Source organism: Schistocerca americana, chromosome 3 (assembly GCF_021461395.2).
Source record: "Schistocerca americana isolate TAMUIC-IGC-003095 chromosome 3, iqSchAmer2.1, whole genome shotgun sequence".
Classification (NCBI taxonomy): domain Eukaryota; kingdom Metazoa; phylum Arthropoda; class Insecta; order Orthoptera; family Acrididae; genus Schistocerca; species Schistocerca americana.
Window position 1 is genome coordinate 383224088 of NC_060121.1, and position 21114 is coordinate 383245201.

The 21114-nt window shown below is 38.1% G+C and overlaps 1 protein-coding gene across 3 annotated transcripts in view; it reads right to left on the reverse strand.

The window, feature by feature from the left end:
• Nucleotides 1-21114, reverse strand: part of LOC124605662 — a 100038-nt gene that overhangs the window by 49081 nt on the left and 29843 nt on the right. For all 3 annotated transcript variants that reach the window (XM_047137498.1, XM_047137497.1, XM_047137496.1), the window contains one exon: nucleotides 14863-15038. In XM_047137498.1, coding sequence (XP_046993454.1) covers nucleotides 14863-15038 — 176 coding nt within the window. The remainder of the gene's footprint in view (nucleotides 1-14862; nucleotides 15039-21114) is intronic.

The window sequence follows — 21114 nt, forward strand, 5'->3', positions numbered from 1 at the left end:
AGAGTTGCAATGCAATAGCAGCACCACTCATACAAGCCACAACAACAAACTAATCTTCTCCCTCCTTTTTTAGCCTGCCAGGCACTCACTAGTGTATATGCTGGTTTATTGGCTCTCCTTGAGAAAATAATTCTTTACAGGCAACAATTGCTGTCAAGAAATGAAACAGCACTGATTTCTGATCTCATTTTTTGTTTATTTTTTTGGGCTTGGTAAGTTAGAAATGTTATATGTGATTTCTATTTTTTTCCCATCTGCACTGCATTCTGTAATCTGCATTTTATCACTAGTAACGGGAGATTGCTTAAACTAGTGTCATCTTTAATCGATCAAGCCACACTTACTTCTTACAAAATAACATGTATATGAGAATAAATCATTACTCATCAAACAGAAGAGGTACAGAGTGACAGGAATAGAGAAATGACTATAAACTGCTAAGCTATAACAACTGATTTAATAGAACATCCATCAGACTTCTGGATTTACAACAAAAGCATAGTGTTCTCTATGTACTGTTGTAGCCCACCACATATACAGTATCTGTACAATGCTTAACATTAAAATTGCAAAACCAGGCATGACAACAAATGACTTCTTGTGTGTACACATTATGGAGGGAAGAATGCATGATCTAGTATATACACGACTTGGAGGCATAAAAGGTGTGAAATAAAGTATATGCAGCTGCCATCTCTGACAAAACAATGGTTCTAATCTGACTGGGCACTGAGTTGAACTGAGCTCGGTTGACACACAAATGTACATTATTCAGTGCTGCTTTACCTATATGCTAAGAGTTAATCGATAGGAATGGCTGGCGAATGATGCCACGATAGTCACTTAGTAACCTGTGATCAGTTGTTTTTAATGGGTAAGAAATCAAGAGAAAATGCTGACCAGGGCAACAGTCAAACACTCTCCGTATCAAGATATGTCGAAACAGCATGGGCAACATGCAGTATTGCAGTATCTTGTTGGAAGATAGTGTCATGGAGACCTCTAAGATAGGGTAAAACCACCAGTCTTAACATACCAAAAATGCAATACCAGCTTTCTAACACCAGTTATGTGAACCAGATGTGACAGCGGCATGTTCTCATTGGTATCTCATACCATCACACCAAATGCTGGGCCCATTTGATGATAAGAAATGGAATCTGGTAACATTAATTCTTTTTGAAGCTTTCACACAAGGAAACATTCATCAAAACTGCTGTATCCACTGACATTAATGGTGAATTTGTTCTGTGCATTGGACTCTTATTCAATAAATGTGATGTGTACCGCATCGCAACAAGAAAGCTGTACACACTGCTGGCTCTTATGCGGAAAGATGATGTGGTTCCACCAACATTGGTGATTGTGCTGACAAGCCATGGTGTTCCAAATAGCGTCACACTGTCTGTGTTGATCTTGTCTTCTTGTAAACAAGCCCATTTCCTGATTCATGGTTCATGATAGGGCTATACGATCCTGCATGGGTAAGCGAAAAATACGTTCATCTCCTTGGGCACTAGTCATGTGGGGCTATTGAAATCCTGCACAACATTGAGTATTGAACTGTTGAACCTTTCAATTACACATTCATGTACAGTCATAGGACTCAATTAATACGAACAGCAATATCGTGGAAACATAAACCACTGTGTCAACAGACCATGATTTTGCCACTGCCAAATTTTGACATATGCTGGTGGATGTTTCTATTTCTTACACATGGCATAACACTATCTTCTCAAAAACATACAACATTGAAATGTGATTGCTGAATGAGAAACTCACTGCATAAACTTTCTTTGTGTACATAATGTACATAGTATTGTTGCTATCTACTTCATGCAGTTGCACTGAAATCCTAATGATTTGCATACACAGTACAATTTCCTAAGAACAGAATTGCTTGGGACTAAAATAATATTCCAAATTGGACAAGTTTCCGGATTACACAAAATCACTAGGCCACATAAATTATGTCCAGTATCATGCACAAAAGCATAAATTGGTAATTATGCATATATTTACATACCTTCTTCACTCCCGCACAGTAAGATGTTCGTTTACTGTGTAGTCTACAACAGAACACTAGAAATTACATTAACTGGTAAATAATATGCCAATTCTGCATTTTTACTCTAAATTTGTTTATGGTTGTTGTACATACATATTATTCCTGTGTTTATTTGCTTTACATTTCACTTTTCTTGCCACATATCAAGGAGGTACACATATTTGACTTCCCTATTCAATTCCCCCTCCCCTTCCACTATACAACAGTTCCTACAGCTTTGGAGAATGTGTGTGCTACAAATTGCATAATATCGTTTATGCACACAATAGGTTCTTCAGGCATACCATATTAATTTTTCCAGGGACATCATTTTGCTTCACTACCTCTTCTTCTTCTTCTTATTCTTCCTTTTCTTCTTGATCATCTGTGTTGCAGCTTTCTGCTAAATCTGTTGTGAAGTAAAATGCGAGTGAGTTGACAGGAAGACAACGCTTTGAAGGTAGTCGTCAGCACTACATGAAATGTTTTGTATTTTAATTAACTCAGCGACATCATTGCTGCCATATTTTCTCGAGCTTTGATGGCCACAAAAGTGTCTTGTTCTTGACCTCCAATCTCACTTTATTGAAGCTTCTGGCATCATTTCTCTTATTGACAAGCTAATCCCACTTACTGCACCCAGGACAGAAACTGAGCATGTAAGAGCAAAAGCACTTTCGATTTCTTCAACACTCAATAATCACCTATAATGGGACTTGAATGTGTAAATAATCCCCTGATCCATGGGTTGTGCGAGGTTGGTTGAAACTGGCAGGGACCAAGTCAATTTCACTTTTGATCATTTGACTTTCGGGTAGCACATTCCATTGTCTAGGTAAAGGTGAAGTTGGAAATTTCTTTTTTTTTTTATTTAAAGATCCCATCCATTCTTCCATAAGACCACTCACCACCCACACCTTTTTATTGCTTCACCACATGACGGGAAGTGTACTGATGTCTATAGTTTTGTCACCTTTCGAATCACCAGTGGCTTGTCCATTTCACCTAACATGTTTCCACACAGCAGTACAGTGAGTCTTTCCTTCGGCATTTTTCTGTCAGTGCACTTTTCAGCTCTAATTGCTAGAGATTTTGAAGGCAGTACGTGATAGAACAGTCCCGTTTCATGGGCACGGGACACATCTTTTGGGTCATAATTTGCAATTAGGATGTACAGTATTGTATTCTGTTGCTACACTGCCCTGCACATCCTTGGTTTCCCCACACTTCATTCTACATGATGTAGTGCCTAGCTCTGAAACTGTCCAGCCAACCTGTGTATGTCTTAAGCTGCATATTTCCAAGCTATTTAGTGACTTTTAAAGCTTCACTCAGCAATATGTGGCCAGACATAGGTAAATTTTTTGCCCATGTGCTTATGAACCATTCTTACACTATCTTGTTAAAATTTTCATTTCCTGTCCACTTTACCTTTTTTTTCATTCGCCTTTTCCCTTTTGTCCATTGATCCAGTATCTTATACTTGTTTCAAAATGTCTGATAAATTTGTGTTTTACCTTATTTGAAATGCAACATAATTTCGTGCATGGAGAGTCTGTCTTTCTCACTCACCTAAATTCCTTTACTTTTTTCATTAAGTGTTAGTGAAACCTGCTTTTCTTTCAACATCATATTATCACTTATAAGTTCTACTAGTTAGTTGAAACTGGCAGAAAATAATGCAGGTAGTTCATTTCTTTGGAATGCTTGACCTTGCTGGGTAAAACCACTGTTTAACAGAACACCCACCTCTTAAGCTGTGCAGATTGCAGCAGTATTCGCGGGTGTGCAACAGTGTTGCAGTATGTGCCCGCATACATCAATAATTATGTAAAATGAGAAATGCCAATAAACAGAGCAATCATGAATGAACCATTTCCTTTGATTTACCAACATTGTGCTAACTTGTTTGCTGTTGTACAGAGCGGTGCATACTGATGTCCACACCCACATAGTCGTACCTCTTTTCTTAAATTTGTGCCATTCAATAGCACTGTCAGTGCTGTACATCTTTGTGTTAAAAGTCACCTCATTGTTGAGTCTAACTAAAGTATTCTGTAATACAATAGTAATGTAAAGTAATAGTACTGTATCAGCACTTTTCCACAATACACAATGAATTATTAATAAAAGTCTAACTAAAGTATTCTGTAATACAATAGTAATGTAAAGTAATAGTACTGTATCAGCACTTTTCCACATTACACAATGAATTATTAATAAAGTCTTATAATTTGGATTCTGTTTCCACGTAAAGACACATTCTGCTTCACACAAAAAGTTATCCTATAAAAGTATACTGAATGTGTTGGGGTTGAAACACTTGTGTGGTTTGGGCAGATTTCCGAATGATACATTTCCTGCTTTGATCAAGGTTTACAGTACAAGCATGCTGTCTTCATGGTGTTTTAATTTTAATGGACAGAAGCACAAAAATCAGAGTGTCTGTGGGATTTTGGTCCAAAATATAAACTTATACTGGGCAGACATGAGAAAGAAAAGAAAAGTGACTATAAATAGTTAATGTTTCGAGTGATGAAGCAAACTGTTCATTGTCGAAAGCTGGATACTTGTAAAATCGACCACTTTAAATATGCCACAAATTGAAACATGAAAGCTCAATCAATTATTATCAAACTACAACAAATTTTGGTACTTACCTGCACTGACAACCAGGGACAGAATGAGTCACCTACCAATATGTGAACAATGGTTTGTTAAATTTCTTTAAAACCTAATCTTTCTGTGGAAGTCAAATAAGAAAAACTTAAAACAGAATGGGAATGTGGTATGTCAAATATGTAATATTTGTGAACCATACAAAATTAAAGAAGGCAACAAGCAAGCTTCAGTACTCGACAAGGCAACATAGGATCAGGAAATGGTCTCCTGAAATCATAACGAAGCAAACTAACAGGAGCACAGAATATAACAAAAAGGTTATTACAGACAGGAAAAACAGAGGGGAAAAAAACAGTTATTCAGGAGAAGGGGCAGTGGCAAGGGGAGGTGGTTACAGGGGCTATAGCCCCCCCCCCCCCTCCAATGGAGTACGACATTACACTGGATAAAATTACTTCAGAAATCAGTGAATGTACTACTTCAACAGGTTCAATCTTTTTTTATAATTATGTAGCAATATAGGTTGCGATGTATTTCAAACACATTTTAACTAAGGAATAAGAGCAGCAAATAGCTTACTATCTAAACCAAAAAATATCATTTAACTAAAAATGGGCGTCTGATTATTCATTAATATACACTGGATGTATATTAATGTAGGAGTACCACTTACAATAATCAAGACAGATAAAAATGCTGGGTACGCCTACCCACACTCAAATTGCTGACCCCAGCCAAAAACTCGTCGCCAGACAGCTGGGTCAAATCGTATTATTTTCCCGGACACACACATTCTGTAGACACGTTTTTACCCTGAACTCCAAAACAGTTACCAAAACCTACTTTAAGCAACACCAAATTTTACCAATTTGTCGGTGGTGGACCTCATCTCACCTTCTATCAAGCGTATTCCATTCCCCCCCCCCCCCCCTCCCCCCTTGACCGCCTTCTAGAATCGTCCCTGTTCAGGAGAATACAAAGTGGGAAAGAGCATTTGTATAACGTATGTGGTACTACAAACAGAACAAGTTGGAGATGGTAGTTGGTATATCACCTGCTAAAAGTATATGCGCCAACTAGCAGATCTATACGACTAAGTGTACATAATAATTTCCAAACAGAGATAAAATTGTATGCATCTGCAAGTTGCATACCAATTTTGTACTACACAACTTTGCGCAAAGCAAACCCTAGGCTGGTTCTATGCATTCTTCGCAGTACCCTTCCTGTGCCATAGCTAGTCCAACAAAAGTATACAGCAGAGCTTCTGCAGACAGGGTATGGAAAACAGCAGGTAGAGTCGGAGAACTGAAGCTGTCGAGGTGAGTCACAAGTCATTGCACATGGATAGCTCAGTCAGTCAGGAAACTGTCTGCAAAGATACATGTTCCGATTTGAGACCCCGTCCAGCACACAATTTTTATCTGCTAGGAACTTCCACAACTATGAGGCTTGGTAGGTGTTACGTGCTGTTTCCAATGATAGACTGTGAAAACATTACTCACTCGTGTGGATTTGAGCTCACAGTAAATGACACATGCAAAACATTACATTAATACTCTGTGGTATCAGGATACACACATCTAGATTATTCTGCTCTGATCATACGTATAAAAAGTGACTGTCAGCTTCTCATCAACATACCTCAATTTTGAATATTGCTGAAAGCTCACAAGGAAAGCCATATAGATCCAGAGTATTATGAAACTTAGTAACTTGAACAAAAAAGTGTACACAACACTACTGAGTGAGTATGTTTACAAGTCTGAGAAAGAGATGAAATATTTAACTGTTTCTAACAGGATACCACTGGGTAACTCGCACCACAATACAGAACAGTATGTATGGAAAACATGTAGACAAATTCATTAATAGCTAATGTGAAATATATTTCTCTAATTCCTGGTCAGAGACTTCTAAAGTCCACGCAAAAAAGGGATCTTAGGATAAAACAGTTTATGACCAACGTTAGCTACGTAGCTGTGGAAATTAATGTGAGGTGGGGCATATATTTGCTGAGTGAGACAAGGTACAGTAATGAACCAAAACATTATGGCCACTTGCATCATAACTTGTTGGTCCACCTTTGGAATGCAATACAGTAGCAATTACATGTGGCACAGATTCGGTAAGTCCTTGAGTGTTTTCCACAGGTATGTGGCATCAGTATGGTACATCTATGGACATGGAGCACAATTCTGGTAAATTACAGGGCAGTGGTTTGTGAGAGCAGAAATTGTGCTCAAAATCATTCCAGACGTGTTGAGTTTGTTTCATACATGTGAATCTGGTGGCCAAACCATTAAAGTGAATACACTACAATCTTCTCAAACAACTGTAACACTATTCTGGCCTTGTAACATGAACAGTTACCATTCTGAAAGATGCCATCACCCTTGGGGAGACATAAAAAATAAAGGGGATGTACATAGTCCACAATGATGTTAATGTTGTCCACAGCTGTCACCATGCCTTTGGTTACTACCACAGGTGCCATAGAAGTATACAAAAATATTCTCCCCATTGGCCTGCACTGATAAAGCAGTGTGTGTTTCGAGCAGGTGTTTGCTGGACCATTACAAGGGCTTTGACCTGCTATAACAATAAACAAGATTCATCACTCAAGTGAAAGACACATTTTCATTGAGCCACAACACAATCTGGATAATCCCATGCCCACTGCAATTGTAATTGATGACACTAGGTCAACATGTGAACACAAAGGGGTCATATTCTGCAGAGGTCCATGATCAAAAAATGTATACTGAACAAAGTGCTCCAAAACATTTATTCCTACACCAGCATTGTACTCTGATGTCAGATCTGGCACAGATTGTTGTTGCCTATCCACGGAGTGGAAAAATCTGCAACCTTCACATTCTGTGATGAGACAGTGGACACTCAATTTGTGTCACCTACTTGTGATTCTACTATTGTTCAAACAATTTCTGTAGGTGCTCACAATAGTAGTATGTGAACAACTTTGTCATTTCCAAAATGCTCTTTTCCAGGCTGCTTGTCTTTCTATGTCGCTTATGTCACTGGATTTCACATTTGCAGCCCATATCATCATTACAACGATCCCTCTTTTACCTCTGCTCTACTATATATATATATATATATATATATATATATATATATATATATATATATGCTTGTGTCTGTGTGTGTGTGTGTGTGTGTGTGTGTGTGTGTGTGTGTGTGCGCGCGCGCGAGTGTATACCTGTCCTTTTTTCCCCCTAAGGTAAGTCTTTCCGCTCCCGGGATTGGAATGACTCCTTACCCTCTCCCTTAAAACCCACATCCTTTCGTCCTTCCCTCTTTCCTGATGAGGCAACCGTTGGTTGCGAAAGCTAGAATTTTGTGTGTATGTTTGTGTTTGTTTGTGTGCCTATCGACTTTCGTTCGGTAAGTCACCTCATCTTTGTTTTTATATATATTTTTTCCCACGTGGAATGTTTCCCTCTATTATATATATATATACAGTGATCTGTCTTGGGATTTTCACAGTACTTAATGTGAATTACACCTCCAGTAAACCAAAGTGTAAATGTCTAAACCTAAGTTAGAACAGAATTACTTTTGAATGCATTATGGGAACAGCAGTGATCAATGTCTTGTAAATAATTACTATTAAAAACAGTCTTGATCACGATTTATTTTACAAGGTGACTGGTTTCGACCACTACTGTGGTCATCTTCAGACCACAGTAGTGGTCGAAACCGGTCACCTTGTAAAATAAATCGTGATCAAGACTGTTTTTAATAGTAATTATTAACTAAGTTAGAACAGGATCAGACTTAATGTATTTCTTAGCACATAATTTTAAAGGAACTACAAATTATCAGTGTTGTAGGGCCATTGGTGTTCAAGATGTGCATCTATGGTCTGATGGGTAACACACAATAAATTTTCTTGAGATGGAAAAGCTTCTGTCCACAAATAAGCATCGGTTTCAGAAAGAATCATTCATGCAAAAATCAACATGCCCTTTTCTCACATGATATCCTGTGAACCATGGATGAAGGGCAACATGCAGATCCCATATTCCCAGATTTCCGGACAGCATTTGACACAGTGCCCCACTGCATACTTTTAACAAAGATATGATAGGACCCGTATTATTCTCCATATACATAAATGATTTGCTGGACAGGGCGTCCAGCAATCTGCGACTGTTTGCTGATGATGCTGGGTTGTACGGGAGGTGGTGTCACCGATTGACCTTATGATACAAGATAACGGACAGAATTTCTTGTTACTGCGATGAATGGCATCTTGCTCTAAATTTAGAAAACTATAAGTTGAATATAATAGAGGGAAACATTCCACGTGGGCAAAATATATCTAAAAACAAAGATGATGTGACTTACCAAACGAAAGCGCTGGCATGTTGATAGACACAAAAACAAACACAAACATACACACAAAATTCAAGCTTTCGCAACCAACGGTTGCTTCATCAGGAAAGAGGGAAGGAGAGGGAAAGACGAAAGGATGTGGGTTTTAAGGGAGAGGGTAAGGAGTCATTCCAATCCCGGGAGCGGAAAGACTTACCTTAGAGGGAAAAAAGGACATGGATACACTCGCACGCACGTACGCACACACACACACACACACACACACACACACACACACACACACACACATATCCATCCGCACATACACAGACACAAGCAGACATAGGTGTGTGTGTGGGGGGGGGGGAGGGGGGGGGGGCGCGAGTGTATCCCTGTCCTTTTCTACCCCTAAGGTAAGTTTTTCCGCTCCCGGGATTGGAATGACTCCTTACCCTCTCCCTTAAAACCCACACATCCTTTCGACTTTCCCTCTCCTTCCATCTTTCCTGATGAAGCAACAATTGGTTGCGAAAGATTGAATTTTGTGTTTATGTTTGTGTTTGTTTGTGTGTCTAACAACATGCCAGCGCTTTCGTTTGGTAAGTCACATCATCTTTGTTTTTAAAAATATAAGTTGATGCAGATTAGTGGGAAAAACAATCCCATACTGTTCGAATACGGCATTAGTAGTGTGTACTTGACACAGACACATCAGTTAAATATCTAGGTACAACACTACAAAACAGTATGAAATGGGACAAGATTAGATTAGATTAGTACTTGTTCCATAGATCATGAATATGACACTTCGTAATGACGTAGAAAGTGTCAGGTTAACAAAAGGTGTCTATACAAGATATTACTTTACACAAAACATTAAATGACACTTAATTTTTTTTTATTTTATTTATTTATTTATTTATTTATTTATTTATTTTTTTTTTTTTTTTTGTGGTCTGGGGAAATTACCCACTTACTACATCCAAAAATTCATCTAATGAGTAGAAGGAGTTGCCATTAAGAAAATCTTTTAATTTCCTGTTAAATGCTATATGGCTAGACTTTTGATGCTATTAGGTAAGTGACCAAAGACTTTTGTGGCAGCATAATTTACCCCCTTCTGAGCCAAAGTTAGGTTTAACCTTGAGTAGTGAAGATCATCCTTTCTCCTAGTGTTGTAGCCATGTACACTGCTATTACTTTTGAATTCGTTCAGATTGTTAATAACAAATTTCATAAGTGAATATATATATATTGTGAGGCTACAGTGAAGATCTCTAGCTCTTTAAATAAGTGTCTGCAGGATGATCTTGGATGAGCTCCAGCAATTATTCTGATTACACGCTTTTGTGCAATGATATTACATTACATTACATATTACTCAATGATGAGTTACCCCAGAATATGATGCCATACGAAAGCAGAGAATGAAAATAGGCGTGGTACGCTAATTTATTCAGATGTATATCGCCAAAATTTGCAATGACCCTAATAGCTTAAGTAGTTGAACTCAAACATTTCAGCAGATCCTCAGTGTGTTTTTTTCCAGTTCAACCCCTCATCAATGCATACACCCAGAAATTTTGAATATTCTACCTTAGCTACCGATTTCTGATCGAAGTCTATATTTATTAATGGTGTCATTCGTTTACTGTGTGGAAATGTATATACTGTGTTTTGTCAAAGTTTAATGAGAGCCCCTGTGCAGAGAACCACTTAATGATTTTCTGAAAAACATCGTTTACAATTTCACAAGTTAATTCTTGTCTGTTGGGTGTGATAGCTATACTTGTATCATCGACAAAAAGTACCAGCTTTGCATCTTCGTGAATATAGAATGGCAAGTCATTAATATATATTAAGAACAGCAGAGAACCCAAGACCAAACCTTGCGGCACCCCATTCTTGATTGTTCCCCAGTTTGAGAAATCACCAGTTTTTTGCATATTATGTGAACTGCTTACTTCAATTTTCTGCATTCTTACAGTTACGTATGATTTAAACCATTTGAGCACTGTCCCATTCATACCACAGTACTTGAGATTATCTAGAAGTATTTCATGATTTACACAATCAAAAGCCTTTGATAGATCACAAAAAATCCCAATGGGTGACTTCCGGTTACTCAGAGCATATAATATTTCATTAGTGAAAGTATATATAGCATTTTCCGTTGAAAACTCCTTCTGGAAACCAAACTGATATTTTGTTAAAACTTTATTTTTAGAAAGGTTTGAAGCTACTCTACAATACATTACTTTTTCAAGAATTTTGGATAAGACAGTCAGAAGTGAGAGTGGGCGGTAGTTGTTGACATCAGACGTATCCCCTTTTTTATGCAGTGGTTTAACAATGGCATACTTCAGTCTATCTGGGAAAATACCCTGCTTCAGAGAGCTATTACATATGTGGCTAAGAATACCTTATTTCTTGGGAACAAGCTTTTATTATCCTCCTGGAAATGCCACCAATTCCATGTGAGCGTTTATTCTTGAGAGAGTTTATTATCTTCCTAATTTCAGAAGGAGAGGCGGGTGGAATTTCAATTGTATCAAATGGTGTGGGTAAGGCCTCTCCCATTAACTGCCTTACTTCTTCTAATAAACATTTAGATCCTATTTTCTCTACAACATTTAAAAAATGATTATTAAAAATGTTTTCGACTTCTGGCTTGTTGTTTATCAAGTTTCCATTCGCTTTGATGGTGATGCCATCATCCAGTACTCATTTTTGCCCTGTCTCCCTTGTAATAATATTCTAAATTGTTTTGATTTTGTTATCAGAGGTATTAAACTCAGACATGATGCACATGCTTCTGGACTTTTAAATAACCTTTCTTAATGTAGCACAGTAGTTTTTATAATATTTGGCTGTTTCTGGGTTGTTACTCTTTCTTGTTGGATACAGTTCCCTTTTGTGGTCACAAGATATTTTTATTCCTTTAGTAAGCCAAGGTTTTTTGCGTGGTTTCTTATAATTAGATTTAACTACTTTCTTGGGGAAACAGTTTTCAAATTCTCTTACAAGTGTATCATGAAATAAGTTATATTTTAAATTATTGACAGATGTCAAATTGAAAGAACCGAGCAAGACTTCCTGGTCATTCTTCCTATTACACTCTTTCAGTGAATCAACACTGAAGTCCCCACAAATAATTTGCTTTCCCCTATCTGACAGATAGCACAACAAGGCAACCAAGTTTCCCAGGAATAAATGAAAGTTTCCTGAAGGGAACCTATATACTGTTACAATTATAAATGAGCCCTCCTTCAGCACATAAGGATAGTAGTAGGGGGACGAATGATTGAATTCAGTTTATTGGGAGAATTGTAGGAGGAGAGTGTGTTTAACTGTAAAGGTGACCACATAGAGAACACTACTGTGACCCATTCTTGAGTGCTGCTAGAGTGTTTTGTATCCACATAAGGTCAGTTTGCAGAAAGACAGTGAAGCAATTCAGAGGTGGGCTGCTAGAATTATTATCATTAGATTCAATTAAGATGTGGGTATTACAGAGATATTTTGAGAACTCAAATGGGAATCTCTGAAGGGAATACAATGATCTTTTCATGAAACACTACTGCAAAAATTTAGAGAAGCAGCATTTGAATTCAAATGCAGAATGAATCTACTGATATCAATGTACAAAAGAATGAAAAACATGGTAGAAGTGGATCTCCCGAAGGATCAGTTTAGATTCAGGAGAAATGCAGGAACACGCGAGGCAACACTGACCCTATGACTTATCTTAGAAGATAGGTTAAGGAAAAGCAAACCTACATTTGTAGCATTTGTACACTTAGAGAAAGCTTTTGACAATGTTGACTAGAATACTCCCTTTGAAAACCTGAAGGTAGCCAGGACAAAATACAGAGAGCAAAAAGTTATTTACAACCTGTACAGACACCAGATGGCAGGTATAAGAATCAAGGGACATGAAAGGGAAGGAGTAGTTGAGAAGGGAGTGAGACAGGGTTGTAGCCATTCTCCGATATATTCAATCTGCACGTTGAGCAAGCAGAAAAGAAAACCAAAAAAATTTAGAGTAGTAATTAAAGTCCACACAGAAAAAATAAAAATTCTGCCGACGAACTTGTAATTCTGTCAGAGACAGCAAAGGACTTAGAAGAGTAGCTGAACATACTGCTCAATGTCTTGAAAGGAGGACACAAGATGAATATCAACAAAATGCAAAACAAGGACAATAAAATGTAGTCGAATTAGAACATGTAACGTTGAGAAAATTAGTTTACGTAATGAGACTCTAAAAGTAGTAGATGAATTCTGCTACTTGCGCAGCAAATTAACTGTGATGGCAGAAGAAGAGAGGACCTAAAATGTTGACTGGCAATGGAAAGAAAAGTGGTTCTGGAGAAGAAAGACTTATTAACATTGAATATAAACTTAAGTGTTAGGAAGTCTTTTCTGAAAGTATTTGTATGGAGTGTAACCACGTATGAAAGTGAAACACGGATGATAAACAACTGAGACAAGAAGAAAATAGAAGCTTTTGAAATAGGGTGCAACAGAAGAATGATCAAGATTAGTTGAGTAGATCAGGTAACTAGTGAGGCAGTACTGAATAGAACTGGGGAGACAAGACATTTGTGGCACAACATAACGAAGAGTTGATTGGTTGATAGAATAAGTTTTGAGACATCAAGGGATCAACCAATTTAATACTGGAGGGATATGTGGGGGGCAAAAATCATAGAGGGAGACCAACAGATGAATACAGTAACCAGATTCAAATGGCTGATGATTGCCGTAATCATTCAGAGATGAAGAGGCTTACACAGGATAGAGTAGCATCAAGGGCTGTATCAAACCAACAACAATAAAAGTCCCTACACTCAAAATTACTTTTTTCACTCCAAGGTATGTAAACTTCTATTTCCACATAATAAAAACAATTTTGTAGTGGTATTTCATATTGCATTTAATTTAAATACTTCAAAAATGTTCAGCCATCAATGCGTGTTCAACTTCCACAAACAAACCAGGAAAACCTAGCTAAATTTTGACAAAATTTATAACACAAGGCTGTATTGGATTCTTTAACTGTACTACCAGTTCTAGTTACAAACCATCATTTGGTATGAAACTCAAACAAAAATAACTCATATTTTCACAATACATAAAATGTTTTTGTCTGAGTTTCGGCTTGTAACTGAAACTGGTAATACAATTAACGAACCCAATACAGCTTTATACTATGAATTTTGTGAACCCAAGAAAGTTTAGAATTCCATGAAAAATTACAATTTACCTCCTCCACCTTCCAACTCAAATCACACAATAATTTCAGGATATTGCCTCCACTGCTTCTAAACTGAGTTGAAAACCTGTACAGGAGAAAGTGTTGCACACACGAGGTGTGCCCGCCCCCCCCCCCCCCCCCCTTGCGCAAAGGAAAAAACCGCGCACGCACACGCGCACACACGCACACAGAGAGAGAGAGAGAGAGAGAGAGAGAGAGAGAGAGAGAGAGAGAGAGAGAGAGTTATTTTAAACCACAGTTCTCTGAACTGCTTCAAATTTTTGTCACAATATAAAATTAGATGTAACTCTGCTGTTTTTCTTTATATTAAGCTTGTAATATTAAATGCCAAGAGGATCAGAGAAAAAGTGTTCTATTTGGACCTAGCAGGCTGGAGAGACAAATGAGATAAGAGCATCCAAAACAATCCAGTGTATATTCAGACTTATGTCTCTTACCTGTTAACGTTCCAACATCTAATTCAGTTATATACAAGCAACATGCTTTTCTACAGTTCTCATTTTATTTTACTTATGAAATACTATATTTCTCCCCAAAATAAATAAACAGTCTATGCAATAATAATTACTTGATTGCAAAAGCAAATTCTTGTGCTACTGCCTTCCGCCGTTCTATGTTTGAAAGCAGCACACAGTGCAGATCAACACCTTGACAGAAGAGACCACCAGTCGATGTCAGCAGAACAGCTCGACAGGAATCATCTCGTTTCATTTGAGATAATGCACCACGTAATTCACGTAGAACCTACACAGAACAGGAAGAACAAGTATTTTTAATATACGGACATACAAACATAAAAATGTTAGCAACATTACATATCACTGACTTATTGTTCTCACAAATGGTCATATATCGATAGAAACACAAACAGACACATACATACACACAAAATTCAAGCTTTCGCAACAAACTGTTGCCTCATCAGGAAAGAGGAAAGGAGAGGGAAAGACGAAAGGAAGTGGGTTTTAAGGGAGAGGGTAAGGAGTCATTCCAATCCCGGGAGCGGAAAGACTTACCTTAGGGGGAAAAAAGGACGGGTATACACTCGCACACACACATATCCATCCACACATATACAGACACAAGCAGATGTCTGACATATATATGTCTGCTTGTGTCTGTATGTGTGAATGGATATGTGCGTGTGTGCGAGTGTATACCTGTCCTTTTTTCCCCCTAAGGTAAGTCTTTCCGCCCCCGGGATTGGAATGACTCCTTACCCTCTCCTTTAAAACCCACTTCCTTTCGTCTTCCCCTCTCCTTCCCTCTTTCCTGATGAGGCAACAGTTTGTTGCGAAAGCTTGAATTTTGTGTGTATGTTTGTGTTTGTTTGTGTGTCTATCGACCTGCCAGCGCTTTTGTTCGGTAAGTCACCTCATCTTTGTTTTTATATATAATTTTTCCCACGTGGAATGTTTCTTTCCATTATATATATATATATATATATATATATATATATATATATATATATATGAGTATCCTCCGGAGAAAGTTAATGACTAAGTTTTGGTAATTTAAGGTGTAAATTGTTTACACTCATCTTGAAGGCAGATATTCGTGAAAATTGAGCCAGAAGCAATATATATATCGGTCGGGCACACAGTTTTAATCTGCCACGAAGTTTAATAGCTAAAGTAAGTTAACAGATAAACTGGTCGTGGTTTGTCCAGCACATAATTGTACTTTTTTCCCCCGGTACATACTGTAACTAGCACATCATTTTTAGAATCACGTGACCAAAAGATTTTGAACACCATTTGCTGTTCACTCCAATGAGGCCAGCTGCATGTAATTAAAAGCACACACAATCCCCTTTCACAATTATTCCAGTGAGTATCCTCTGGAGAAAGTTAATGACTAAGTTTTGGTAATTTAAGGTGTAAATTGTTTACACTCATCTTGAAGGCAGATATTCATGAAAATTGAGCCAGAAGCAATCGACATTCTAGTTCATCCCAAACATGTCCGACAGGTTTTAGATCACTGCTCTGACCAGCAAATCCGCTTGATTTTCTCCTAATCACAATACAATGGTCCTTATATAAGGGACACATTTTAGAGAAGGTACAATTACAATCTATTTTCAAAATGTGGGAATCATATTGTAAGCTAAAACATTCTCCTAACAACTGCATTAATTCTGCCACCAAGTAATTAAAATGATGTTCACCTAAAATCACTAAAATTTATTCTCATCACAACACAATCCAGCAATTACTCACACCAGCCTTCTGCTGGGCCAAAATTTCCCATTTGAGTGCCATATAATATAACATGACTCAACACTCCACAAAACCTTCTTACACTGCTCCACAAACCATAATAGCAAGATATGATTCCTACTTTTAATTATTGCTCTCAAACAGGTATGGCAGATACTGAGATGGGCGCCTGTAGAATAGATAATCAACTGAAATCACTCAGTAGTGGAAAGGAATCTGGATCAGATGATATACCTGTGAGATTTTAAAGAGATTATGTGAAAATACTTGTTCCCCAAATGAAAAAAACTAAGAATACCAAATAACTGGGAAAAAGCACAGGTCACTGCAGTTTCTAAGTAGGGTTGTCACATTGAGGCACATACCTAATTGCTGACCTCAATCTGTTGTAAAATTATGGAACATGTACTATACTCATGTCTTATGACTTTTCTGCAGAATGTAAATGTCCTCTGCAAAAACCAAGATAGATTCCATAAACAGAGAGCTCGTGAAACAGACTGTTCTCTTCACCTATAAAATCCAGAACATTGCAGACAAAGGCATCCAGGTTGATACAATCTTCCTAGACTTTCGGAGGTCATTTCATACAGGTCTGTGGTGTCATTTATTGAACAAAATATGAAATTGTGGAGTACTGAACTTGATTTGTGACTGAATTCAGGACTTTATAAGCTGTGGTTCAATGAAAGAAGATTGCAATAGATGTTCAGAGATGAAGAACGTTGTGCTGCATAGCGTACCATCTGCACCAATGATGACAATGACAGATCCAGTACTGTTGCAGTTTGAAAATATTAAGAGTTTACAGTCAAAGAAGATTTGGGCAGCATATTACTTCCTTCCATATACTTCTCACACAAGACCACAATGAAAAATACCCATGCACCATTTGCAAACGTAAAGATGATGGGGGGGGGGGGGGGGGGGGGGGGTTGCCCACCACCACACATCATTAGTACTGGTGTAGATGTGTTTGCTTGGATAAAGTTGTAGTTAACTTATCAAAAGTACTATGAAGTTAGGCCCTTAGGTGGAGCTCTTGCAGGTCATCAACCATTACTTTTAACATCCTCATCAATCAACAGTAAGCCTAATGTTAAATGGATAAGAGGGCAGAAAGAAAAATATATATAAATTCATTTATCGATAGATTAGCAGATGTAAGTTAGGGCTTTGTGTACCTATGGGGTGGTCACAAACTGTCTGAAAAGTTTGTAAGGGTGTTGCAGGGTAGATTGCGCTGGAAAATAATTTTTAAGAAAAAAATCTGATATGTAGCACAGTTTCCAAATTAATTATCGTATTTACTCGAATCTAAGCCGCACTTTTTTCCGGTTTTTGTAATCCAAAAAACCGCCTGCGGCTTAGAATCGAGTGCAAAGTAAGCGGAAGTTCTGAAAAATGTTGGTAGGTGCCGCCACAAATGACTTCTGCCGTCGAATATATGTAGCGCTGCATAGGCATGCTTTGCAGGCACAAAGATAAATACTAGCGCCAAAATCTCCGCGTCAGTAAATAAATTAAAAAAAAAAAAAAAAAAAAGGGTGGAAGACAAGCCTTCTTCTCCACCCCGAGTTTCGACCACTGCATTTTATACATTATCCAACGAAGTAAATACAAATTCCGTATTGTTCATCTTCGAATGTAGCAGCTTTTCAATGCAGTACGAAAATCCGACTGGCAAGACTGTTTGGGATGTTTGTCAATATGGCCAACACTACGTTCTGAATTTATTCCTACCTGTGAGAAGAGATGGTTGCTAATAGGAACTTTTATGAATTGTGAATCACATACAGTATTCTCTTCGCCATAAGAATAATACGAATATTAACATTTTGCCGTGTATTCTTTCGTGTTTGCTGCTATCACATTTAAATCCTATCTGCCGAATAAATTACGAAACTAGGGTGAGACAACAGCAAACACGGAAGAATATACATATCATATCATGTTTATATTCGTATTATTCTTATGCCTAATAGTGATACAGGCAGAAATGAAGCACGACAATTGACTAGATTTTTAAATCTAAGATGACTAATTTCTGTGCAGAATGTAATGTACTAAAGAGGCGTCTGCAAAGATTTTCAAACGGAGAAAAATTTTCGCTAAACTCTCGTTCAGAACGTCTTCTATCAAAAGCAATATATTTTTTGGTTGTTGTTGATCATTATCAAAGAAAGCAGCAGTGTAAGTAACAACAAATAGCAGTCTCTTGCCATTGTTTTGCTAATGAAACAATTCCTCTCTTTTTTAATTGTAAGCAGCGGTAGCGCGCACGAAAACAAGCCATGCCGCGAGCAGGGACAGGCCGTAAACACTCATTATCAGAATGCGACAAACAATTCATGACACAGAACAGTAATGCATTTTCAGCTTAGAGTGACGTAAACACCTATAACAAACAGAACGGCACTTACCAGATCAAAGAAAAAGAAGCAATTAATTCAAACCAGACGAAGCACGTGAAAAAGGAAAGGTACCCGTATAGATACGGACAGAGCGCGTGACGCATAGCAATGGCTACCTAGTAAAGCTTAACTGCTAAGCTTCCGACTCCAGCCTACTGTAGCTGTATCGTCATTCATTCGACCTAAATTGTGTCTCATATTACAATGGACCAACTTTGTTTCGATTTGGAGGTGCGGCCTAAAACTTTTCTCTCCCCTTGAATTTCGAGTCTCAAATTTCAGGTGCGGCTTAGATTCGAGTGCGGCTTAGATTCGAGTAAATATGGTATCTCTAAAGTTGGTTGGTTGGGTCACTGTGTGCACAAATTAAAGTGGCCTGCCAGAGATGGTGTCGCCAAACGTGTTCTTTGTTCAGTATCCTAAAACCAAACAACAGAGTCATACATAAATTGGACATGGACAGTAGTAAGGATAAACGTAAGCCAAAGGCTGAGCATTCACATGCGCTGCCATCTATGGTATGGGAACAACTGCCACTACTTGCATCTGGTGGGCTGCTTGAAACTGCATGCACAATGGACTGATTGGCTAACTTCAATGCTAACTAACTCAGAAATGTTACTCCTATTTACTATTAATCAAAATTAGCCCTAAATATTAAAAATAAATATTGAAAACTGCAGAGATGGAGAGGAAACACACAGAATGAATAGAATATACAAAAATTCTTGTAAGCAGGTGGTCCAAGCTGGATGAAAATACTTTTACTTCCTGGCCTCAGTAATTGAGATGAAAAATAAAATCAAGCAAAATGACACATGCACATTGTCTTCGTGAACACTGTGGGAGTGATAGGTTAGGGGTTGTAAAATATTTCTAGATTCATCACGAAAGTGATGAATCTAAGTAGGTTTTCACATGATAGTTTGCATCTATCTCCGGCATCTGGCAGTTCACTTCTTTCAGCACCTTCATGACACTTTCCTATGGGTCAAATAAACCTGTGACAATTCGTGCTGCCTTTCTCTGTATACATTCAATATCCTTTGATAATCCCATTTTGTATGGGCTTCACAACCTTAAGCAATATTTTAGGATGAGTCATACGAGTGTTTTGTATGCAGTCTCCTTTGTAGACTGACTGCATTTCCCTAGTACAGGGCTTAACAACTAGCCGGTTTTGAGCGCGAGTACTCGCGTCTGCTCAGGCACGTGCTCGCGAGCAGCGGCAAGGTCCCGGAGAAGGGAGGGAGGGGAAATGCGCGCGAACGTTTGAATAGTCGCCGTTGTGTAACCCCAACCATGCTTTCGCAGTTCAACCCCCATTGGGAGGAATTGTATCTGTTTACAGAAAAAGTTGGTGTTGCAAAATGTTTAGTATGTCACTAAACGCTGAATTCTTTTAGGAAATTTAATTTGCAGCGACATTATATGTCGTACCACGCGAAAGACTACAGAAGTGGAAAATGTGATGGACCAGATCGTCCACAGGAAGTTATTAAAATTAAAAGGAAGCTATTCGAAGAAGATCTGGACGACGAAGAAAAATCAACTGAGGCAGCTCTCAGAGTGAGTTACAAAATTGCTTTCCTTTTAGCAAAATCCCTGCGGCCCTTCACTGATGGCGATTTAATAAAGGAATGTTTGGTAGTTGCAGCGGAACATTTGTGTCCATCTCAAGTTGAACAGTTTCGGATTGTGCCATTATCTAACATGACCATTATGCGTCGCATACAGGACATGGCAGACGACTTCCAGAGCCAGCTTGCAAATATCTGTAACGATTTTATGGTGTATTCTCTAGCTCTGGACGAAAGTGGTGATATCACTGAAACAGCGCAGCTTCCCATATTTATTAGAGGTGTTAATAGAGATTTTCAGGTGAGGGAGGAGCTCCTCGATGCAGTAGCCATTAAGAACACTACAACCGGAGGTGATATTTTATGTAGTGTTGAAGAAAGTGTTGAAAATATAGGATTGTCGTGGAATTCTTTAGTTTCAGTGTCTACAGACGGTGCACCAGCGATGACAGGGAAAAAATCCGGTTTAGTTGCGCTGTTGAAGGAGAAAATGCAAAAACTGACCGTGCCGAATGAAATAAGGGGCGTTCACTGTGTGATCCACCAGGAAAACATATGGGCAAAGAGTATCACTAAAAAATGTGATGATTGTTGTTGTTCGTAC